Raw genomic sequence first — 26,340 nt, 5'->3', positions numbered from 1 at the left:
ATTGATGCTATGTTTTGATTTAAATGGAAATGTTTTCATAGAATTTAAAATAAAAATCAATCAGTTGGTTCAATTGGCTCTGAGCACTCTGGGACTTAAACTTCTGAGGTCATCAGTCCCCTAGAACTTAGAACTACTTAAACCAAACTAACCTAAGGACATCACACTCATCCATGCCCAAGGCAGGATTCGAACCTGCGACTGAAGCGGTCAGTAGTTAGAATCTTTTATTTAGCTGAAAGTATTGGCGCTCGCTGTATTGCAGTAGTTCGAGTAACGAAGATTTTTGTGAGGTAAAGTGATTCATGAAAGGTATAGGTTATTGTTAGTCAGGGCCATTCTTTTGTAAAGATTATTGAAAGTCAGATTGCGTTGCGCTAAAAGTACTGTGTGTCAGTTTAGTGTTGATCAGAATAAGTAAAGAGAGAAATGTGTGAGTACGTTGAGTTCTGCTCAGCTGTTTAAAAATCAAATAACGTAAGAGGTTTATCAGCACAGTCATTCATAAATTTTTCTAAGGGGACGTTCCAGTGCGATGAGCACAGTTTTCCACTTTTTTAATTTTTTTTGAAAGAATTGCAGCACTTACATCAATATGGGTGTGCTGATTTATCTGAATGTTACATGTAAGTAAATGAAAGTAATACCATGTCGGCCTTGTTTTAATTTTTATCTTGTTAATAAATCTGTATTTCATTGTCAAATTAAGGAATGTGATATTAGCATTTCCACTCCCCACAACTATCCCGTTGTTGTACCGTTTCATATAAAGTGGAACATGTCGACCTGAAATCTTACTGACTGGAGTAGAATTCAATAAATTTCTTCTCGAATTGAGGCCGCATTGTCAACTATAAAATTCCGAGGTTTTGGCTACTATTGCAAGACGACTTCCTCAGGATGTACTGCTGAAGGAGCAATAGTTCGGTTACTTACATACTATGGAGGAATGCTGTCACTGGATATGAGGGTGAGGAGGAAGGGTATTACGTGTTCTTTTAATTGGTCTTTGCATTGCGTGTTGTCATTGGCGGAAACAGGCGTTTTCCATTGCAGTTTCCTTTATTGTTTGCCATTAGTGGAAATCGGCGAATAGGAAACTGAGCGGCGACTGCAGCGTAGCGTTGTTTTCTACCTGCATAGTGCCGGCTAGGGCGCGTCAGCGCTCTGTGTACCCTCCACCGCTGTGGCGTACCGCGCGCTAGTTGCTCTGAGAGAGCTGTGCTTCAGTGCTTCCGCAAGGCTGTCACTGCTGGCAGCCAAGGCGCCGGAAGTCGGTACCCGTCTTCTCTATTCGTGTTGTCGGGTCGCTTGGTTATTTCTATAGCCTCTCTAATCTTCCTCATCAAATTAAACGGCTGTTTCGCAAGTACGCGGGCCTCTCGAAATTCAAGCTTCATCCTGCACTGTTTCTAGTGTTCTGCCACAGCAGATTTGCTGTATCGTTTAAGACGGATACACCTCTCGTGTTCAGATAACCTTGTGGTTACTGAACGACCACTCTCATCTACATACACCAGTCCACATTCGCGCCCGATTTCATAAACTCTGGCGGCATGAAACTTGTCAATTGTATCTTTCTTCGAGCCCAGAACGTCTTTTATTTTGTTGTTGCTACGAAAAATCGGCTTAATACCTGCCCGTCGGAGAATTGTGCCCCGACGTTCAGTAACCCCTTGACGTGTGGTAGCAGGAAGGTGTTCCGTGGTTCGTTCTGCATTTCCCTATTGCCCTCCTCCTTCGGCGCCATAGTTTAATGTATCATTCTCATGTCGTAGCCATCAGCTCCAAAATAGACCTGAGGTTCTGTAGTTCAGCTTTGAGATTGTGTTCACCTCTGATTCTGTAGGTTCTCTTAGTTAAAGTTTGCTGGACCGATTTTTTTTTGCGTAGGATGGTGGTATGAGGATGCAAGCAGGTACCTGTCCATTTTGGTGGGCTTCCTGTAAACTCTGTGTCCAAGCTTCCCGTCAGGCTTAAGGAAAACTTACACGTCGAGGAAAGGCAATACTCCGTTCTTTTCTACCTCCGTGGTAATGTGAATTTTGCTGTGCAGCCGATTGAGGTGTTGGTGGAAGTTCTGAAGCTCTTCTTCTCCGTGTGGCCAGATAACAAAGGCGTCGTCAACGTATCGTAGCCAGCATTCTGGGCGTAATGTTGTGGACTGGAGCGCTGTTACTTCGAAAGCTTGCATAAAAACGTCTGCTGCGACAGGCGATAGAGGGGAACCCGTAGCTGCACCGTCCGTCTGCTCATACAAATGCCATTTCCATCTGAAATAGGTGGTCGTCAAACAGTGGCGCACTAGCTCGCAAATATCAGGTGCCATGCGTTCCTTTAAAATGTTCATGGTGTCCGCCAAGGGTACATTGGTCAAAACTGACCATGGGATCCGTATCCGAGACACGCTTTTCTTTGTAGCTTTCTTTATAGCATTTTTGAAAGAAAAGAAAAATCAATAAAAAAACCTAAGACCCTTTCTCTTCGCCCTCATATCCAATGACAGCACTCCTCCTTAGTATGTAAGTAACCAAACTAGTGCTCATTCTAGCAGTACACCCTGAGGAAGGCGTCTTGCAATAGTAGCCGAAACATCAGAATTTTGTAGTTGACAATGCTGCCTCAAACGCAGAAGAATTTTATTGAATTCTACTCCAGTCGGTAAGATTCCAGGTCGAACATGTTTCACTTTATCGGTCTATACGAAACGATACGACAACGGGATAGTTGTGGGGAGTGGAGATGCTAATATCATATTTCTTAATATGATAATGAAATACAGATTCATTAACAAGATAAAAATTAAAACAAGGCCGACATGGTAATTTTATAGTTGACAATGCGGCCGCAAACCCAGAAGAATTTAATTGACTGTGACAGCGGCCGCGGAAGCTTACGTGTACGCACATGGAGTACAACTGTCTATAGCAATGAGTCCCGCTTTGAACTATGCGCCGATGACCAGTGAAGCCGTGTCTGGGGTCGTCCTAGATACCAGACAGAACGTCGCCAGCCAAACAGCCCAACAACCAGGGGTGATGGTCTGGTTCTGAGCACTATGGGACTTAACAGCTATGGTCATCAGTCTCCTAGAACTTAGAACTACTTAAACCTAACTAACCTAAGGACATCACACAACACCCAGTCATCACGAGGCAGAGAAAATCCCTGACCCTGCCGGGAATCGAACCCGGGAACCCGGGCTTGGGAAGCGAGAACGCTACCGCACAACCACGAGCTGCGGACAGGTGATGGTCTGGGTTTCCATTTGTTTTCATATCAGAACCCCCTCGGTTGCCATCCACGACCCACTTACGGCATAGTGGTACGTCGATGATATTCTGCCCGCCGTTTTATTGCCTTTCATGGCAAGCCATCCTGGGCTTATCCACCAAGATCAAGGCCGCCCAAAAGAGGAGAGAACTTCTACTTCTTGGCTTCTCTCCAAAACTGAGAACTTGTGAAACTTTACGGGCAGCGCCCTCCAGTCATCTCAGGATTTTGACGACCTAACGCTCCAGTTGGACAGAATTTGGCACGATAGCCCTCATGAGGACATCCATCAACTCTTTAAACGTGTGTAAAGATGATAACTGCTCGCATAAAGCCAGAGATGAACCAGCGCGTTATTGATTTGCTCAGTTAGTGAAGCTCTTTCCCTAGAATAAATCATCAAATTTTTCTGAAACTGCAATTATTTGTTTTTCTGCATACTTAAAAGAATTCAAAATCCCCAAGATTGGCAGAGTTTTGTAGAATTTTCGAAATATGGCGCGTACTTCAATGCGAGATGCTTTTAATAATTTCCACAACAAAATTCTGTCTCGAAATCTGGCAGAAAACCCAAAGAGATTCTGATCATACATAAAGCACACCAGTGGCTAGACGCAATCAATACCTTCACTGCGCGATAACAACGATGAAGTCAATGATGACAGTACCACTAAAGCAGAGTTATTAAACACGGTTTCCCGAAACTCCTTCACCAAAGAAGACGAAGTAAATATTCCTGAAATCCAATCACGAACAACTGCCAAAATGAGAAACATAGAAGTAGATATCCTCGGTGTAACGAAGCAGCTTAAATCACTTAATAAAGGCAAGGCCTCAGGTACAGATTGTATACCTCTCAGAGTATGCTGATAAATTCGCTCCATATTTCGGGAGGGATGACCTTAACACACCACTGCCTTGTAGTTGGTCTCGGGAGGATGAAGGCTAAGGGAGAAAACCCTGAAAGAAAATCTGGAGTGGGGCCCCAAAAGCGGTTGGAAGGCGCACTACGTCGCCTTCCGGCAGCTCCTGCAACCGAAGTGATACCAGACGTATTGGCTTACCTTTCCTCTGGATGTTATCATTTAGGTCGAGAGGGAGGCAGTGATGATTGGGCAACTCACGAGTCTTCATATTTATTGCTCAGGCTTGTAGCATCCTGGAGAGGACACTTCAGCCACGTCCAAGGACTTCGGCACAACACGGGAAGAGGCAGTTACCGGTTATAAGCTCTGTCTGATTGGCGTAAAACTCGAGTGCCAGGGGCCACTTCCGACGGTGGGAGAGATCACTGCATCTCATTGGACAGCTACCACCCGCCTCAAGCTGTGCAGCCCCCAGCCAATAAGGTGCTGTCCCGCCACTATCCGCCTGCTTCACTGGGTGTGTGGAGCTTAGAAGTAATCTTTGACAAGCGGGTTGATATAGTACACCTACCAACAACAAAAATGAAATAATAAAGAAATCACTATTTCGTATTGCCACCTGGAATGTTAGGACCATGTGTCCAAGGTACATTGACGATGCCCAAGAGGTTGATTTCAGCCGTAAGACTGCCGTAATTGACAGAGAGCTCCACCGTTTGAACGTAGATATCGCGGGACTGCAGGAGACGCGGCTTCCAGACGCGGGCTCTGTCAGGGAGGACAATTACACATTCTTCTGGCAGGGGAAGTCTCAAGACGAGCCAAGACTTCATGGCGTAGGATTTGCTGTTAAATACGCCCTCCTGGACTGTACTGTGCCACCATCCTGTGGAACAGAGCGAATTATTGATTTGAATATATACTCCTCAAGTGGCACTGTCAACATCCTAAATGTGTACGCTCCCACCTTATCATCCAGCATGGAAGAGAAGGATCTGTTTTATGATTTACTCAACGACAGAATAGCCAAGGTACCTAGAACCGAGACACTGTATATTCTAGGGGACTTTAATGCTAGAGTTGGATCAGATAATGACATATGGCCGAATTGCCTGGGACATCATGGGGTGGGAAAAATTAATGAAAATGGCCAGAGACTGCTTGAAGTTTGCTGCTTTTATGGTCTCTGTATTACAAACACATATTTCCAGGGATCAGCACAAGAAGTCTTGGAGACACCCGCGCTCTCATCACTGGCATCAACTTGATTTAGTCATAGCTAGGCGTACTGGTCTCAAAAATGTGCTATTGACACGAAGTTATCATAGTGCTGATTGCAACACAGACCACGCCCTAGTGGCGTGCACATTGAGGCTCACTCCTAAGAAATGTCACCACGCTAAACCGAGAGGTCATCCCCGTATCAACACAGATCGTGTTCATGGCACACAAAGAAAGCAGGATTTTGCCAGTAATTTTGAAAGTGCATTCCCAGGAAACGTGCAAGCAGAAAGGAATGTTGATCAGAAATGTGCAAAACTCTCGGGTGCAATCTACAACTCAGCAGTATTGGCCTATGGAATAAAAGGGAAAAGAAATAAGGACTGGTACGAGCAAAATTTGGAAGAAACGGAACCAGTCACTGAGGCTAAACGGAAAGCCCTGCTTGCTTACAAAAGGAACCCAAATGAAAGAACTCGAGATGTCCTACGAAAAGCAAAGAACAGGGCACAGCAAACATCCAAGAGATGCGCAAATAACTACTGGCTGAATTTATGTGCAGGTATACAGAAAGAGGCCGATTCTGGGGATGCTAAGGCAATGTACGATGGTATTAAGAAAGCAATTGGACCAACTGTCAGAAAAACAGCTCCTCTAAAGTCCAAGACGGGTGAAGGCATTACTGATGAAGGCAAACAAATGGAACGCTGGGTTGAACACCACCTCGAGTTGTATGCAGCCGAGAATGAAGTTAGCAAGGATGCATGTGACGCCATCAAACAGATGCCAGTTATGGAAGAACTAGATGCAATGCCTACTATGAAAGAACTTAGTAGAGAAATAGATTCTCTCGCTAACGGAAAGGCCCAGGTGAAGATGGGATCCCTGCAGAGGTTATTAAGTATAACAAGTCTGTTCTTCTCAAACATTTATATTCACTTATCACAATCAGTTGGGAAGAAGGTTATGTCCCGATGAGTATGCGAAATTCGAGGATAGTTACTCTATATAAACAGAAAGAGAACAGAAGTGACTGTAACAATTACCGAGGCATTTCATTACTAAGTGTAGCCGGGAAAGCTTATGCAAGTCATCCTACTGCGATTACAAATGTTAGCTTCCAGAATCTACCCAGAATCTCAGTGTGGCTTCAGGCCTGGCCGGTCAACCGTAGATATGATCTTCTCCTTAAGACAGCTACAAGAGAAATGTCGTGAGCAGCAGAGGCCACTTTATATTGCTTTCATGGACCTTGTTAAAGCGTTTGATTTAGTGAGCAGAAATGGGCTTTTCAAACTGTTGCAGAAGATTGGATGCCCACCTAGACTACTACAGATAATTGTCTCTTTCCATGAGAAAACACAAGCAACAATCTGCTTCAACGGTAAAACATCAGAAGCATTCCCTGTTAATAGTGGTGTGAAACAGGGGTGTGTGTTAGCTCCTACATTATTTGGGATCTTCTTTTCCCTTCTGCTCAGATTTGCCTTTGAAGACTGTGAGGAGGGAGTGTATCTACATACGAGGTCTGATGGAAATCTTTTCAACATTGCTCGCCTCAAGGCCAAGACCAAAGTAAATACAGTTGTCATCCGTGAGTTGTTATATGCGGACGATGCAGCTCTAGTAGCGAACACAGAATGTGAGCTGCAGTATATAATCAACAAATTATCAAATGCCTGTGAAAAATTTGGTCTACTCATCAGCCTTCAAAAGACTAAGATCATGGCGCAGAACACTACGAACCTTCCATCCATCAGCATTGATGGCAATCCTCTCTAGATAGTTGATGACTTTACCTACTTGGGATCCACGATATGTAGCAACTTGTCCATGGACACTGAAATTACTAACAGAATAGCAAAGGCATCATCTGTCATGGCTAGATTGAAAAACAGAGTATGGAACAAGGGACTGCTTACCACAAAAACTAAATCAAAAGTCTACAACGCTTGTGTTATAAGCACCCTTCTCTATAGCTGTGAGACATGGACAACTCTTTCTAGGCACGAATCTCGACTCAAAGCTTCCATCTCCGCTGTCTCCGGAAGATCCTTCAGATCTCTTGGAGAGATAGAGTACCCAACACCGAAGTCTTTCATTGTGCATGCACAACCAGCATCTTTGCACTCCTGGACTCGCATTCGGGAGGACGACGGTTCAATCCCGCGTCCGGCCATCCTGATTTAGGTTTTCCGTGATTTCCCTAAATCGCTCCAGGCAAATGCCGGGATGGTTCCTCTGAAAGGGCACGGCCGGCTTCCTTCCCTGTCCTTCCCTAATCCGATGAGACCGATGACCTTCGCTGTTTGGTCTCTTTCCCCAAAAACCAACCAACCATCTTTGCACTCCTGAGTCATCGATGTCTAAGATGGTTGGGACATGTCAGGCGCATGGAACCTGAACGTATACCGAAACAACTGCTGTACGGAGAACTTCAGGAGGGTGTGAGGCCAGTGGGACGACCGCATCTTCGTTTCAAGGATGTGTGCAAGAGAGACCTGACCAAGACCAGAATCAATCCAAGTCGCTGGGAAAGCACTGAAGATGACCGTGTCAAGTGGCGAGCAACTGTGCGCAACGGCGGCTAGCTCTCAGAGGACGAACGCATACAGGAACAAATCAGGAAGAGGACAAAGCGGAGAGACAGAGCGGCTTCTGTTCGAAGTCCCTCAAATTTCACATGTCCAAACTGCAGCAGGGACTGCCACTCTCGAGTGGGACTTTTTAGCCACAGCAGACGCTGCAGACTCTGAACCAAGCATGCTACACCATCATCCCTCAAGGATGGACGGATGCCATTATATTTAGCATTCATATACAACCACTCGCTCACAGAAAGGGCCGTACCTAAAGACTGGAAAATTGCTCAAGTCACACCAATACCCAAAAATGGAAGTAGGAGTAATCCGCTGAATTACAGGCCTATATTGCTAACGTAGATTGGCAGTAGGGTTCTGGAACATATACTGTATTCGAACATTATCAAGTACCTCGAAGAAAACGATTTATTGACACATAGTCAGCACGGTTTCAGAAAATATCGTTCTTGTGAAACACAACTAGCTCTTTGTACTCATGAAGTAATGAGTGCTATCGACAGGGGATGTCAAATTGATTCCATATTTTTAGATTTCCAGAAGGCTTTAGACACAGTTCCTCACAAGCGTCTTCTAACCAAACTGCGTGCCTACGGAGTATCGCCTCAGTTGTGCGACTGGATTCGTGATTTCCTGTCAGAAAGGTCACAGTTTATAGTAATAGACGGAAGGTCATCGAGTAAAACAGAAGTAATATCAGGCGTTCCCCAAGGTAGTGTTATAGGCCCTCTATTGTTCCGGATCTATGTTAGCGACATAGGAGATAATCTGAGTAGCCGTCTTAGATTGTTTTAAGATGATGCTGTCATTTACCGTCTTGAGAAGTCATCAGATGATGAAAACGACTTGCAAAATGGTTTGGATAAGATATCTGTATGGTGCGAAAAGTGCCAATTGACCCTGAATAAGGAAAAGTGTGAAGTTATTCACATGAGTACTAAAAGAAATCAGCTAAATTTCGATTACGCGACAAGTCACACAAATCTGAAGGCTGTAAATTCAACTAAATACTTAGCGATTACAATTACTAATAATCTAAATTGGAACGATCACATAGATAATATTGTGGGTAGAGCAAACCAAAGACTCCGATTCATTGGCAGAACACTTAGAAGGTGCAAGAGACTGCTTACACCACGCTTGTCCGCCCTATTCTGGAGTATTACTGTGCGGTGTGGGATCCGCATGAGGTGGGACTGACGGATGAAATTGAAAAAGTACAAAGAAGGGCAGCTCATTTTGTATTATCGCGAAATAGGGGAGGTAGTGTCACAGACATGGTATGGGAATTGGAGTGGCAATCATTAAAACAAAGGCGTTTTACGTTGCGACGGGATCTTCTCATGAAATTTCAATCACCAGTTTTCTCCTCCGATTGCGAAAACGTTCTGTTGGCACTCACCTACAGAGGGAGAAATGATCATCACGATAAAATAAGAGAAATTAGGGCTCGCACAGAAAAATTTAAGCACTCATTTTTGCCGTGTGCCGTTCGAGAGAGGAACAGTAGAGAGACAGCTTGAAGGTGGTTCATTGAACCCTCTGCAAGCCACTTTATTGTGAATAGCAGAGTAATCACGTAGATGTAGATGTGTATGTACATCACATCTACGCATTTCGGTCCTATTCGAGGGATAATTCCATCGTGTTGCGTCACCTTTTTAAGAGTGTATTACGCTGTCGCTTCGGAATGCGTCGTGCACAATTACCAGTCTCCGTTGCTCCTCCTCTCTCCCTCATTCATGCATTTATGCATTAGCCCCATGACTACTGCTGCGATGTTCTTCAGTGTGAAGGCGAGTTTAGCGTCTTAGAGAGATCTCAGTTTACGGCGAGTCGCTACTAATTACAGGAGGAGCGTAAAAAGGGGAGCCAGTAAGCGGGCCCCCGCGTTAACTGCTCGCCAGACCTTACACTGGAGGCTTACCGCAGTGATTACTCGCGGAGCCGGTGGGGGACTTTAACGGCTCGAGTTAACCTGCGCGGGTGAAGAGAGCTGACCGCGAGTGTGTGTTTGTGTGTGTGTGTGTGTGTGTGTGTGTGTGTGTGTGTGTGCGCGCCAACAGCCGCAAACAACGGCGTCTGCTGCTCAGTGTCAACGAGAGTCCACCGAGGGTTCGCAGCGCCCAACGGCACCTATGGAATGTTTCTCCATCAGTTACTGGATATCCACTGCTGGATAAACGCCTCCTCTAGACAATTCCCTACATAGCAGTGTTCGGTCATACGCATAAATGTTGCTCCTACATGTTTGACTTATGTTATCCACCCTCTTTGTCGTCTTCTTGGTCCTCTTCTTAATTACATATTTCAGTCTAGATTGTTTCTTGATCCATTTATTTGTTTTCCCAGCTTCGCTAATAATTTCTAAGATGCGCCTCTCAGTTTATAAGCGGCTCCTTTTTCGTTGTGATAAAAATGATCTGGTAATCCACACTGATTGCAAACTGCACATCGAAAACCCCTCTTAATTTACTATTACTCCAGAGCTTTTCCGTGTTGCTCTCGATCCAGTGGTTGTTTTAAACTGCTCTAAATACAAAAACTCATCAATTCGTTCTGTTACTTCCTTTCAACTTGTTGGTTATAAATTATTTTTGTCTCAACGTAATTTATTTTGAAGCCTATTTTCAAACTCTGCATCAATTCGTTGTCGATGGCAAGCTACACTGTCACAACATTATCAGCAGATTCACGAAACCCGTTACCATGCCACTCTTAGGCCATCATCAGCACATGCAGTGTCACATCTGTTTCTCTGAAACACATCTGATCTCTGCTCTTGTAATGGGTATGCAGAGGGAAACATATTTGTAGTCTGCTTTACCCTGCAATTCAGGTAAATAAGACGTCAGAAAAAATTTTAGAGAATTAAGTCTTTATTTACAAATTTATCATCATGTTGAAAGCAAGTCATTTCAGATCAAATTACCTTACTTATGTGTGTGAAAAATAAATCGGTTACTAAAGGTCAGCGAGACTCATCTTTTATTGCATGTAGGTAAATGAGTGTATAGTAGTGCAAATAAAATACAAAAACCGACAGTGAAGTTAACAGTGATGTCAATGAAGTCCTTCATAAAGGAGACTGGTATTTCTGTTTAATTTATCTGCATTAAACGCATGGGAGGTGGGGAACTGTAAGAATCAAAAATTTTAATTTTTAATGTAAATGCGTTGGTAAGTTTCGACATTTTGTAACACTGTAGTTAGCACTCCAGATTCTAGGGAAGGAGGGAAATGCTACCTCTTGTCCCTTTTGCGTACGTGTATGGTCTACGTTACAAGGCTAAAAAATAGCGATCAATGGGGAAAGTATACTAAATGGGAATGGGTAAAAATAATGACCTTTACCACGAGGAACTCTGAAGACCATCACTTCAAAAATTATTCCTGCACAGAAGAAAATTAACTAGTTCTTAAGTCTCTTCCGATTATCCACCGGGGTATCCAAAATGACTAGCGTAGGGTCAACTGCTGCACTCCTTCACGAATTTAACACATCGCTGACGCGGTCCGATCAGCAGCCAATGACATAGTTATGGACTCAACAAATTGGGCGTGTCCTCAGCTCGTGGTCGTGCGGTAGCGTTCTCGCTTCCCACGCCTGGGTTCCCGGGTTCGATTCCCGGCGGGGTCAGGGATTTTCTCTGCCTCGTGATGACTGGGTGTTGTGTGATGTCCTTAGGTTAGTTAGGCTTAAGTAGTTCTAAGCTCTAGGGGACTGATGACCATAGATGTTAAGTCCCATAATGCTCAGAGCCATTTGAACCATTTGAAATATGGCGTAACTGATGGGTAGTAGATCTTCCAAAGTAGTTCTTTTTTGGATTCCAGTACACAAGAAGAGATCGAAATGATAGTCAAATCGAGGGTGCATAGATGACATTAGGAAATACGCAGGACCGTTACTTGAATGCGTACGGTTCAAGACCATACAATGATAAACATGATAGTCTAACCAAAGAATTTGTTACCCTACGCGTCAAATTACAAAAAGGCTGTCTTTATTTCAGCGTAAGTAAGTCAGTGAACTCTGTTCTTGGTTTTTGATTATGAGTATACGAGGTGTGGCTATAAAATAAAGGGGGTGATGCTATCACAAACTGAGTACGCATGCACTAAAGATGAACGACCAATAGCTGTGAAGCGTGAAGCCTTCTCAGTCGAATGTGGCATCTCTGGTGTCTGTAGACAAACCATTGTGGCTCTGGCTTTCGTTTGTAAAAGAGCTATTACTTTGTTCTGCAGGGAAAATGAGAAGTGCAACAATACAGCAACGAACTGTCGCGAAGCTTCACATGAAACTTGGAAATACTGCTGCTGAAACCTGTCTACTGCCAAAACAAGTGTATGGCGAAGACTGTTTATCACGTACTCGAGTTTTTGAGTGGTTCTAGCGTTTTGAAAATGGCCAAGAATACGCTGAAGATGACTCACGCCCGGGATGCCCTTCAATATCGAAAACGGATGAAAATATCGTAAATGTGGGTAATCTGTTTTGGATATGACAGTCGTTTGAGTATTCGATCGATTGCTGAAATTGTAATATTCGACAAAGAGCGCGTAAGGTACAATTTAGTTAACCACTTTAACATGTGCGAAAATGGCACTGAAAATTCTCACTACTGAACAAAATGAAGCTCGTGAAAATATTTGTTTTGACTCTTTGAATACCACTGAAAATGATCCTAATTTCTTGACGAGAGTGATAACATGGGACGAATCTTGTTTTTTCTCTTATTGTCCAGAAACTAAGCGCCATTTCGTGCACAGACAACGCACCGGCTCGTACTGCACTGTCTGTTAAAAGGTTTCTAGAGTAGGACAGCATCCCATTGTTAGACCACTCGCCTTATTCGTCTGACTTAGCACCATGTGACTTTTATCTATTCACCAAGATCTCATCTGCATTAAAACGAAGACGACTTTAGTCCGTAGAAGCAGTGAAAGGAAAAGTGACCCACGTCATCAAGTAGCTCGCAGAGGAAGACTTCCAATTCTGTTTCCATTAATGGAAAATTCGCATGGAGCGTTGCAGTAATAGAGTAGGAGAGTGTATTGAGGGTGACAATAAATAAAGACACACATAAAAAAAAGTTTTCCATCACCCCGGTTCCCAGAACTCCTGAAGACAGACGTTGACTGTGGATATTATATCGCAGACACAGTCTTTTTGACTGTTCAGAGATGTCACTAAACCCGCCCAAAGGTGTAAACAACCATGTATGAGCAGCGCCTATTAGACGGAGGGATCCGACAGCCGATCAGTTCCAGTCATTCCACTAGGAAGGAGGTACACGGCTCGTGTTGTCTGTAGTTCGACCATGCCTAGACGGTTCGATCGCATCCGCATTGTTACTTTGTGCCAGGAAGGGCTCTGAACAAGGGAAGTGCCCAGGCGTCTCGGAGTGAACCAAAGCGATGTTGTTCGGACATGGGGAAGATACAGAGAGACAAAAACTGTCGATGACATGCCTCGCTCAGGTCGCCCAAGGGCTACTACTGCAGTGGATGACCGCTACCTACGGATTATGGCTCGGAGGAACACTGACAGCAAAGCCATCATGTTGAATATTGCTCTTCGCGCAGCCACAGGACGTAGTGTTACGACACAAACTGTGCGCAATAGACTGCATGATGTGCAACTTCACTCCCGACGTCCATGATGACGGCCACCTTCGCAACCACGATACCATGCAGCGCAGTACAGATGGGCCCAACAACATGCCGAATGGACCGCTCAGGTCCTCTTCACCGATGAGTGTTGCATATGCCTTCAACCAGACAATCGTCGGAGACGTGTTTGGAGGCAACCCGGTTAGGCTGAACGCCTTAGACACACTGACCAGCGAATGCAGCAAGGTGGAGGGTCCCTGCTGTTTTGGGGTGGCATTACGTGGGGCCGACGTACGCCGCTGGTGGTCTTGGAAGGTGCCGCAACGGCTGTACGATACGTGAATGCCATCCTCTTACCAATAGTGCAGCCATATCGGCAGCATATTGGAGAGGTATTCGTCTTCATGTACAATTCACGCCCCTAGAGTGGCCAGCTTGTTCTCCAGACATGAACCCTACCCAACATGCCTGGGATAGATTGAAAAGTGCTGTTTATGGACGACGTGACCCACCAACCACTCTGAGGGATCTACGCCGAATCGCCTTTGACGATTGGGACAATCTGGACCACCAGTGCCATGATGAACTTGTGGATAGCATGCCACGACGAATACAGGCATGCACCAATTCAAGTGGACGTGCTACTTGGTATTAGATGGAGTGGTGTGTACAGCAATCTGGACCACCACCTCTGAAGGTCTAGCTGTATGGTGATACAGCATGAAATGTGTGGTTTTCATGAGCGATAAAAAGGGTGGAAATGATGTTTATGTTGATCTCTATTCCAATTTTCTGTACAGGTTCCGGAACTCTCGGAACCGAGGTGATGCTAAACTTTTTTTGTGTGTGTATGTACCTGTCTGAAATAAAATGATTTATAGCAACAGTCCCGTTACTTTATAGCCGCACCTCGTATATCTGCGTTTAGCTCGCCCTGCGTCCACTGAAATTCCAACAGAGTTATTGGTCATGTCGTTAAGTACTTTAGCGTACTTGTGCGTTAATCTATAAGTAGTCCTTTTTGGTTTCATTGAAAAAATCAGTCCCATATTGAGTGCCTGGTCAACAGAGTGAAATTCCCGGCCGGTCGGAGTGGTCGAGCGGTTCTAGGTGCTACAGTCTGGAACCGCGCGACCGCTACGGTCGCAGGTTCGAATCCTGCCACGGCCATGGATGTATGTGATGTCCTTAGGTTAGTTAGGTTTAAGTAGTTCTAAGTTCTAGGGGACTGATGACCTTAGAAGTTAAGTCCCATAGTGCTCAGAGCCATTTGAACCATTTTGAAATTCCTGTACACACGTAGATAATTTTGCTGTTGTGCAATCTGGCGGCCTGTCTTGTCACTGTAGGGTGTAAGCAAAACTTGTTTACGAAGTGCCACAGTGGTAGAGGGGAAATAGAGACGAACAATTTTATGTAGGACGTTTGAGGTCTGTCAACTAGACAAACAACGAATTGGCCTATAAATGCCACCTAAGCCACAGCGGGTGCACACCGCTTGAGGTTTTAAATATCCTCTCGACCTCTTTCGTCACCGACTTAGTCGGTCAGATTTTTGAAATCTTTTATTTTGTTAACATAAGTAATTTAAACTTTACCGTTACGGAGAAAGGAAAATGGACCTTTTTAATGTTATGCAAGCACTAATTACGTTTACAGTTCGATGTAAGCTCTAGCATTACAAGCGTAATAGTCTCGTAGTAATTAGACCAGAGAAACAAAACAATTTAATTGTTAATTTTACACTGTTAAAATTCACAAAATTTTGAGGTAAGATTTAGACAAAAGTCAATTTTACATTTTATAAACACAAGAATAAAGTGAAACTTTAGTTCGAGTCTCCGTCCGGCACACAGTTTTAATCTGCCAGGAAGTTTCATATCAGCGCACACTCCGCTGCAGAGTGAAAATCTCATTATACAAGAATTAAGTGTCTTTAATATTCCAGGACGATGTTAGAGAGAAAGAACAAACGAACTGCCAGATAGACTAAGCAGATGGCGCTCTTGCACCGTAGCATAGCTGGCTTTTGTAGTTCAGTTTGTGATGGTTTCCCAGCTGAACATACCACATCTACATCTACTTTATTATGATGCAATTTGCACTTAAGTGCCTGGTACAGGGTCCTTCGAACCATCTTCAGACTATTTCTCTACCTTTCCACTGTCTAAGCGTGTGGGAAAAATGAACACTTAAATGTTTTTCTACGAGTTCTGATTTCTCTTATTTTGTTATGATGATCATTTCTCACTATGTAAGTTGGCGACAGTAAACTATTTTCACTTTGAGTAGAAAGTCGGTGATTGAAATTTCGTGAGAAGATCTCGCCGCAACGAAAAACGCCTTTGTTTTAGTGATTGCCATCGCAACATGCTTATGATATGCGTGACAGTCTCTCCCGAATTTCGCGATAATACAGAGTAGGCGTAGTATAGGTAGTTTCCCACAACATTACCTATGTGACCGCTCCAAATTAAGTTGTTCGCAATTGTAATTCCTGGGTTTTAGTCGAACTGACAGTCTTTAAATTTGCGTGATTTGTAGTGTAATCGAAATTTAGGGGATTTATTTTTTATACTTTTCGGATGACGTCACACTTTCCGTCATTGAGTGACAGTTTTCACTTTTAGCATCATTCAGATGTCGTGTCTAAATCACTTTGCTATAAATTTTGATGTTCTGACGATTCTACTAGACGGTAAAGTGCCCTATATCAAATGGTTCAAATGGCTCTGAGCACTATGGGACTTAACAGCTATGGTTATCAGTCCCCTAGAACTTAGAACTACTTAAACCTAACTAACCTAAGGACATCACACAACACCCAGGCATCAAGAGGCAGAGAAAATCCCTGACCCCGCCGGGAATCGAACCCGGGAACCCGGGCGTGGGAGGCGAGAACGTTACCGCACGACCACGAGCTGCGGCCTGTGTGCCCTATATCAAACTGTTCGTCTCGACCTACCTTGTACCACTGGCGTGTGTTGCAAACAGTTATCGTTTACATGAATGAGTGGTGTCTGTCCTTTCGGACTTGTCCTAAGGAACGAACACCATGCATTCACATAACTAATTCGCCTCAAGGGGAAATGACTGCACAACCTTCTGTGCGGATGCACATTTACATTCGACCCCCGGCGGGAATCTCAAAATTAGCAAGCATGCAGAACATGGCCGGGAACACAAAAAAAAAAGAGTGGCGCCGTCGTTAACGCAACTTCCTACTAAGCAGGAGATCCCGGGTTCGACACCAGATCCGGCACATATTTTCACTTGTCACCGCTGATTCCGCATAAAGCCCTGATGTAGCTGATATCAGTTCCTTGTCTTCCCTTTCCTTTTTCCCCTTTCACCTCCAGTTTACATAATTACGTTTACACCCAGTATTGACACAGGAATGAGAAAATCTGAACATAGAAAGTTTGCTTGCATGTTTCTTTGGTAACGCGGAAATCACTCAAACTTTGTTAATGACAGTCGATGGTCAGGAGCAGTAAAATGTCAGCTCTATCTATGATCATAAACTGTCTTATTCCTCATTTAAATAAACATAAATACTTTTAACTCCTGGAAAAGTACATTGTTTCCCATCTGATAGTTTATAACACAAGTATATTTTTCTCAGTGAGTGAGGTGTTTCACGTTGTCACATGGACTTACCCTGTGTATGGTGCGCGGGCTGAGTGACAGGTAGTTGGCCACGAGAGGTCTCCTCCCCAGACACACGTCCGTCTGCGTCGCCTGCGTCTTCATAGGCGCGCGCTTCAGTTTCTCTGCAACACGACACAGCTATGTGCAATATTATACAATACAATACAACAAAGTGAGGGCTGCAAGTAGCAGCAATACTTGTTGAGTCAGAGGACTGATACATAGCGCTTTATAAAAACGGAAAAGATATATTTTAGATAATTTCAGGCCACTACCCTTGCTGACTCGCTTTCGAAGGCTTTTGAGAAGGAAATGTATGAGAATCTATTAACACATCCCAATACATTAATTTTATGTTATATGAGGTATGTCCACAAAGTAAGTTCCGTTTGGTTACATAAAACAAACGTGTACAGATACAGAAAAAAAACATTTATTGTACAAAAGTCTACAACTGTTAAACTACTTTTCTACATAGCTTCCGAAATTTTGTAGGCACTTGCCATAGCGTGGCACAAGTTTTTGTATGCCTTCTTCATAGAAGGTTGCCGCCTGTGTATTCAACCATGTGGTAACATGTTCTTTCAGCTCGTCATCATTGTTGAAGTGTTGACCACAAAGGACAGGTTTTAGGTGTAAGAAGAGATGAAAGTCGCTAGAAGCGAGGTCCGGGCTGTACGGACGATGATCAAACACATCCCAGTGAAATTTCCGTAACAGTTGTTTGGTCACATTCGCCTTGTGAGGTTGGGCAATATCGTGAAAAAAAGCACCTTTTTACAATAATCCTTGGCGCTTGTTCTGTACTGCGAGGCGCAATTTCTTAATGGTCTCGCAGTAACCATGTGCATCGATTGTTTGGCCTCGTGGTAAGAAATCAATCAGCAAAATGCCTTTTCTGTCCCAAAAAACGGTGCACATGACTTTTCGAGGTGTCAAGATTTGATTAGGCTTAACATTCGTTGGGGATGAAGTGTGCCTCCATTCCATCGACTGCCGTTTTGTTTCAGGGGTGTCGTACGGTACCCAAGTCTCATCCCACGTGACTATCCGAGAAAGAAAACCATCGCCTTCTTCATTGTAGCGTCTCAAAAACTGAAGTGCACTGCCCATCCGTTGTTGAATTTTGGGTACCCAACGTGAGCAAAGTTTTCGAAATTTCAGTTTTTCAGTAACAATTTCATGAATCAGCGATCGTGAGATTTGCGGAACTTCCATAGCAAGAGCACTAACAAGGGGAGGCCGCCAATTGTGAAATTCAGATTCGATTCATACTGCGCATAATAAAAGCTCATGGCCAGAGGCGTAATGTGGCAAACCACCAAGATGCACTTCTCAGCCGTTGTCGAGAAAATCGACAGTTAACAGAAACCGTTGCGATGAAATACTCTCGTAATTTTCTACAGCGTCGTGGAGCAGCGGTAAGTGCTCGGGTTCGTAATCCGAAGGTCGCCGGATCGAATCTCGCGCCATGCAACTTTTTTTTTATTATTAGTTTTTTGTAATTCAAATATATATATATATAAAGTATTAATGAATTGCTTATGCATGTTGGTGAAGGCGGATCGCTCTCCAATTGTACCGCCACCATTTTTCCGTTTTTTTTAACAGGGTGTACCAAAGCTCTTCCGTCCGCACTGATTTTCGACAATGTTATAAGTTGCGCTAGGGACCGCATCTACCTTCTTTCGAAGTTAGCAAGCAACTACGCTGTTATGCGGCGGCTCATTTCGGCCCATTCAACATCTGTCATTCAAGTGTAACGAGCGAGTAACAGAGTTTATATTTCATACCTGCCACAGCAAATTTGTGTTCGTGGGGTCTCTATTCTAATTCGAACGTTTGACTTACGCTATACGTATTCGTTTCGGAATATCGTTTATACGTCTTCCGTTAACTATACGTGGTTAACATTATGAAGACAATTAATAACATTTGTGAAATACAACTTTGTTTGCGGAAAACATAATGATGTTCGAAGTCGCCAGTTTTTCCACGACAAACGACTTTCAACAACTTATTATATGCATAATGGTTGCAACTGATTGCCGGGAATTTTATATATATATATATATATATATATATATATATATATATATTTGAATTATAAAAAACAAATACTAAAAAAAAAAAAGTTGCGTAGCGTGAGATTTGATCCGGCGACCTTCGGATTACGAACCAGAGAGCTTACCGCTGCGCCACGACGCTGTAGAGAATTAATATTTGTAGAGAGTATTTCACTGCAACAGTTTCTTTTAACTGTCGATTTTCTCGACAACGGCTGAGAAGTGCATCTTGGTGCTTTGCCACATTACACCTCTGGCCATGAGCTTTTATTATGCGCAGTATGAATCGAATCTGAATTTCGCAATTGGCGGCCTCCCCTTGTGAGTGTAAACTTATGGTTTACAGCTTAATCTGCTCTTCAATTGCGTGAACCAGTTCATCAGTAACCACAGACTTCCACTTCGTTCTTCATCGTGCACTTGATCACGTTCTTCATTGAACAATCTGACCCATCTCCTAACCATTGAATCACTCATAGCATTTTGTCCGTAAACCTCGCAGAATTGCCGGTGGATTTCCTTTGGTTTAACTTTCTTTGCATTTAGAAAAGGAATCACAAATCTGATTTCACACGCGGCGGCATTTGCAATTACGGCTGACATTATAAAGAAGCACTACAAAGCGCACGTCGGCAGCAGCGATCTGAAAATGGCGTACGTGTCTTCTCCTTGAGTCAGAATAACTGCGGTGCATGCTCGGAACTGCGATCGTAGCGCTGCCGCGGACAGAAACAGAAACGCGACTTACTTTGTGGACGACCCTCGTACTTTCAGTTTGCCTTCAGGACAGGAGCATGAGCAGAAAATGCGACTTATTCTTTCGCTTGTGAGGAACTGCAGCGTTAATTGATAAGTAGTGGAGTATTTCTTTGATTTAACAATCATATCCGACTGTTTGGATTATGCTATGCCTTAGCATTAGTTGGAACATCACGATGTTAGGGAAGAGCTGAACAACAGTTCACCTCATATGTAGAAAATACGAAGCACGGTGCTCCATCCAAACGTCGAGAAACAGCGAACTGATTCGATATGGCGTATTTATCTCGTGGTTAAAGATCACATTTAGTCTGTGTTTCTTTTCAAATATGCAGTTGTAGAAGTATAGATCTGCATTGAACAAACACATGGTTTTCTTGTTTAATACCCAAAAATGTTTCGGTGAAGTTTCACCAATGTCATGAGGTTCATTTATCTTCTTTCAAATAACATGTAAAGGAATTTCTGCACAAGTTATTTGACAGCAAATAAATGGAACCCACTGACGTTGGTGAAGCTCCACAGAAACACGTTTGGATTTTGTTCAAGGCAGAACCATACTTTCACAATTGTATTTTGATGTGAGAGTGGTGGGGAGGTGGACGGAGGGACTGCTAAAACGTTGTCTCTTGCACATATTGCTTTTATTCATGTGTGTCAATGATCAGTCCCTAAACACGATAAATGACACAAAGAAGTACTACAGCAAATCATAAGAGTTTATTTTTATTTCTATATTCTACTCTTAGATCTTTAAATTTTCAGATCAGCTTTCTGTGAATTATGTACTGACTCGTCCTGTATATAAGTAGCTATGGCCCATATGCTCTCACGGTACCCGATGAATTAAATGAATTAAACAATTAAAAGCAAATGGATAATATTGGACTTTTTTGTCGGTCGGTTACAGACAGGAAACATTGCATCACACCACGTATAATATGAGATCTGTCCTCTTAGCTCTGGTCTGACGACTCAAAACTAATCAGTTTATTCTCGAAAGCTTCAGCTACGCAACGTTACGTGACCGTGATGACGTGAATTATACGCCAACCTTCCCAGTACTGTTTCATTATATATCACGTCTACATTTCATAGGCAGCATAATTTTAACGCTTTGTACATGGGAGGGAGCGGTGGGAGGGGAAAAACAACAGTGCAGTTAAACGGCCCCTGCGTGGACCTATAGTTTTGATGTCCTTCGGACTACGGCCCTGCCTTTATTTTGTGAATGTTGGGTGCATAATCTCGCAAGAGAATACTGTAGGTATAAGGACAGGAACAAACAGTCATTGTCTGGAAATAAAAGATTGCGCTTTTATGTCGAGTATGCAGCTGTTACCCAAATAGCTGCTTTTACGCCAATGCACTTCGTTCTACGTGTCTTCTGCGAGTCGTTTCTTTTCCTGAACTGCGATGTCGAAGTGGAGCAAAGCACTCAACAACCGCTGACTTAAACTTTCAGGCAGGCTCAAAGCGTTTGGCAGACACGCGTATCTTTGAGCGAGAAAATAGCTGCGATTCGCGCGGTGTCATGTTTGATGAGTAAGACAGACACATAAATAACTTTTACTTACTTTTGCAACAACGTTTCAAGTTAACACAGACATGCTACACTCACCACACCATATAATCCATGGGGGATTAATTAATTAATTAATATATTAAGGGGAATGCAGTTAATAAACTTCCTTACGCAGTCACTACTAGAAAACAGTGCCTCGCCACGTAACAGTCGATGCCAGCTCCGTTGTTCTCAGAAATCTTGCTGTTCATCAAAGATGAACAAATGTGCCAATTTTACTATGAATACGGATAAACTGTCGTATGACTGGCGTAAATTGATTATAGAAACTCGTATATACATCGCCTAAAATATGAAGTGAAGTACCAGAAGGGTTGGGGGAAACGAAACGAAACTTCACGGATTGAGAGGTTGATTATAAAACTGAATCAAGGTTACAAAGAAGTTGGCAGTAAGAGCCCCTTTATCGGTATGACATTGCACCGCTTCTGGCGTGGGTGCATGCACTGATTTGGTTGGCGAGGGGTCACAAAGCTGATGTAGCATCTCCTGAGAAATGGTTGCCCACAAATGATATTGACATTTCGGATACTGGCACTGGGAGGAAGAAGTCCGACCTGGTGCCACACATGTTATGACGGGGACAGAGCTGTGATCTTGCTGGTCAGGGGAACACCTCAACATCAGGCAGTGCAGAGAGATGCAAGCCAAGTGGGAACGAGCATTGTTCTATTGAAAAATGGCACCAGGATGCTGTGATATTAGAGGTAACACGTGAGGACGCAAATTATCAGTGATGTACTTTGTGCCGTCAGAATTCCCTCAATCACTGATATCGCTGACCTGGCTCTCCACACGATGCCAGGAGTAACTCCAAAACGTTGGAAGAAAACGACCTCTACTCAGGTCGCCGCCCTACACGCCGACGATGATCATTTGGGGTGACGCAGTATCGCTATTCGTCGGTGTACACAATGCTACGCCATTCATCAGCAATGCATGCTTCCCGTTGACGGCACCACTCAAAACGCTGCCGGTTTTGTTGTGAAGTTAACAGCACCCTACACATAGGACGGTAATGTCCCAGTCCGTCTCCTACTAATCTCCAGTCAATGGTGTAGGTTGACACAGAATGTTGCAGTGAGTCCATCACTCGTTCTCGGATGGTAGGCGATGGTGTGAAGGAATTACAATGTGCTTGTTGCACAATGTGGCCATCACCCCATCTGATGGTCATACATGGTCGTACATCTGACGCAACGTACATCTGCCACTGTGTTTCCATGCAGTCCAACATCGAGCCACTGCCACATCCGAATGCCTCAAAAATCTGCATACTGTGTGATTTGACTAGTCACCCAAGTGGAAATCGATTATTAGGTACATTTTAAACTCTATAAGGTGTTTTTTTAATAATGCTCTCAAACGAAAACGCGGCACCTCCGTGATAGCTCAACATCTGAGTGTGTTCACGCTCCTTATATGCCCTACCAGTCCCGGTAACAAATGGCTCTGAGCACTATGGGACTTAACTGCTGAGGTCATTAGTCCCCTAGAACTTAGAACTACTTAAACCTAACTAACCTAAGGACATCACACACATCCATGCCCGAGGCAAGATTCGAACCTGCGACCGTAGCGGTCTCACGGTTCCAGACTGTAGCGCCTAGAACCGCTCGGTCACCCGGGCCGGCCCCGGTAACAACACCTAACACGACCAGCTCTAATGCACTTTGGTGGTCGTTCTGCCGCTCACAGAGAATTACAACGCTAATAATTTCATAATCACTGTGTGCAGATTTATGTGAATATCCGACCAGGTCTTCGTGACAGATCAGTTTTTTGGCAAGCAGTGTATTTGGCACTGAAGTCTGTGAGAGTGTCCGTAGACGTTGAGATACTGTACCATGGTCAACATTCGTTCTCATACTTTTAGCTACGCCCCTCCCCAACTGTCTCTCAGCAGAGCCATGCACTATGCGCCTCTCTTATTTTTTAACCGAGTTGTGCTGCTAACAAGTAGTTACGATTTCTATAGACGTACCGAATGAAATTTAGTAATGAAAAATTGACAGTTACTTGAGTCCTTAAGTATTCCCAATCGTAAGACATTCAGACAGCCTTACTTTACTGATGAAAGATTATTTTTCGCCATCAGAAGTGCAGGCTTCTTCTCTTGCATTTTTTCATTTATCCGAGAACAGTAGCATAGTGTTCGCCAGTTATTGTTTTACCGTTTACTAAACGTAATCAATAAGAACAACATATTCTGCATCCTCGAGAACATTATCCGCATCATTTCCACTAGATGGTATCTTTTTTTTATGGACACCAGCTTCCGCCATTAACTCCGAATGCTGTTCCGTTACTGGCACGAAACTGTGAGCCACGAAGTATTCAGTGTAACAAATTGGCAGAAACAATCAGCTGAATTCTTTTAAAACTGTTCAAACATTGGTCTAATTTTGTTTTTCGCACTTTATTTTATTCTACATTCAGTACATTCCACAACCATATCATATGGTGTTCACTTCCCACAAGTTCTTTTCTATGGATATAGTTTTGAGTAGCCATTCCCTTGGCTCAGCTTCAAGACATATTTCTCTGTAGCCGTGACTTTTATTTATCAGCATATATTTTTCCCCAGTTCTATGAATTTCGGTTGAAACATTAAACAAAAATAATTAGACTTGTTAACTTTCATTTACTATGGCTGAACTTCAAAGGCGGTATTACTGTAGGCGGGGTAAGCAGGAACTCCTCCGTGCGCGGTCAGGATAGCTGCTGCGAACCTTCGACGCTAGTAAATCATTATTATAGTTCAATAGTTTATTCGCTGCGTTTACAATTCGTTGCTCTCTCGCACCAGACTCGGCTGATGCTTTATTCAGCTGCGTATTGGATTCTATCTGACGTCTGTTTAGTGAGCTCAGCGTCTGCACACCTAGGTGATGGTGTTATTTTCTCTGCGCCGCGGCGGTTTGCCGGCTGGCAGTGCATAAGTTTGGTCTCGCTCCGAATTCTACAACGAGCCTTGATGACGCATCAGTTATGTACCTGGTGTCGGTAGTAGTGTGGTCGGTTGATGTGCTCCCAGCTGGGCTGGTAGATTTCAGCACCTGGAGGCATCTAGGTGTTGAACAGGAACGTGAACCCCAAAACGCGCTACTGCTGCCTTCCACGTTAAAGTTCGGTGCTGGCAGCACTCTGCGATGTGGTGTTGCCGTAAGACATTTTCTCCATCAGTAGATAGTAGGTGGCGAGTAGCACGAAGCTCATCGGTGAATACCATCATCTAGGGGACTTCTTCAGCTAGTTCTTAGGCTATTATGGAGCATCTAGGACAGAGATTTACTATTGTAATCATAGAATCGAGCGCTATTACTGCGTCTGCCATTGATCCAAACGATCAGCTGAAGAGAGCTGGAAAACTGGAGAATCTAAATGGAGCTAATGCGGGGCTGTGATGTGCCACGTGGTAGATGGTGTCATAACGTGTTGAAGGCCTGACCCACTTGCGACATACTGGTATGTTTTCTGCTTCAGTATTCTTCTGGCTTAATTTGATATTGCCTATGACATTGCGAATGTTTCGATAAATATTTGTAAATCCTACGCCCTACTATTCTATACTGTAACAATACACTGCTGAAACCACACGTTGTTATCAGCTGCTTAACAACGTATTGGTCCATTTCCACAAAGCAATGCAGCAGAGATTCTGAGTGTCATCACTTGGATAAGTCCTTGGTAGGTCCCCAGAGATATATGTGGTACCAGATGTCTATGCACACCTCCCGGAATTCCGTAAATTATGGGTCAGTTGTTTGCGAGTGCGAAGCTGGCACTCGGATGTCTCCCAGATATATTCCATGGGGTTCAGATCAGGCGAATTTGGTGGCTAAGATATGAAAATGGGTTCATCATTGTCATACTCCTCAAACCACTGCAGCACGATTTTGTCCTTGTATCTCGGATAGTTATCGAGAAAGACATGGAAGGATGCAGGTTGTCCGCAAGATTGTTCACATAGTGCACAGTTGTCATGATGCCTACGATTCGTACCACAGGTGCCACAAGAGCCTAGATCAATGTCCCCCATATCGTGATACTGCCCCAGGTCAATGTCCCCCATACCGTGATACTGCCCTATTGGTGCATGTTTCGAGCATCTGTTCGGTATGAACGGTGGCATATCCAGACATAAAGAGAACGGTAATTCGTCAGAGAAGGACATGTTTTCATTCATCGAAGGTCCAATTTTGATTATCCTGTGCTCATTATAACTGTAACTGTCGATATCGTTGGATCAACAAGGGAAAACGTAAGCGTCGTCTGCTGCGGATCCTCATTTTCGGCTCTGTGGTCTGAAAGGTGTTTTCCAAAGAAGTTGTGCATGCATTAGCATTCTACTCTAACGTCGCACCTTCCACAGATCGCCATCGATCCTGCTTTACAGAGCAGAAAAGCCTCCGACATTGACAATCTTAGATGAGGCGTGGATGTCAAACATCTTGTTGCCTACTCTTGGTTTCATCTTCCTTCAACCACCCTCCGCGGAAGCTCGCGACAGTAACATGCTGTAGGAGCCATGGCGTCAGAATAGTATTTTCTGTGTAGGCTAGGCGAAGGGATGTGCGGTGGTGGAGTCCTGTGGAGCGCCGGGACGCTGATGAGACATCATTCAATTGACAGACATTCATTTCAAACAGTGTTATTATCAGTCGATCTTCTTCCCGGTGCTGCCTATCACTGGCAGC

The 26,340-nt window shown here is 43.8% G+C and overlaps 1 protein-coding gene across 1 annotated transcript in view; it reads right to left on the bottom strand.

Moving 5' to 3' along the window:
• The window catches only part of LOC126456455 (uncharacterized), a 478,332-nt gene that overhangs the window by 402,526 nt on the left and 49,466 nt on the right, over positions 1 to 26,340 (bottom strand). The window contains exon 5 of the mRNA XM_050092205.1: positions 17,240 to 17,352. Coding sequence (XP_049948162.1) covers positions 17,240 to 17,352 — 113 coding nt within the window. The remainder of the gene's footprint in view (positions 1 to 17,239; positions 17,353 to 26,340) is intronic.

This window comes from Schistocerca serialis, chromosome 2 (genome assembly GCF_023864345.2).
Source record: "Schistocerca serialis cubense isolate TAMUIC-IGC-003099 chromosome 2, iqSchSeri2.2, whole genome shotgun sequence".
In the NCBI taxonomy this organism is placed as follows: Eukaryota; Metazoa; Arthropoda; class Insecta; order Orthoptera; family Acrididae; genus Schistocerca; species Schistocerca serialis.
The sequence above is the reverse complement of the archived record's forward strand: the minus strand, read 5'-3'. Positions and strand labels throughout refer to the sequence as shown.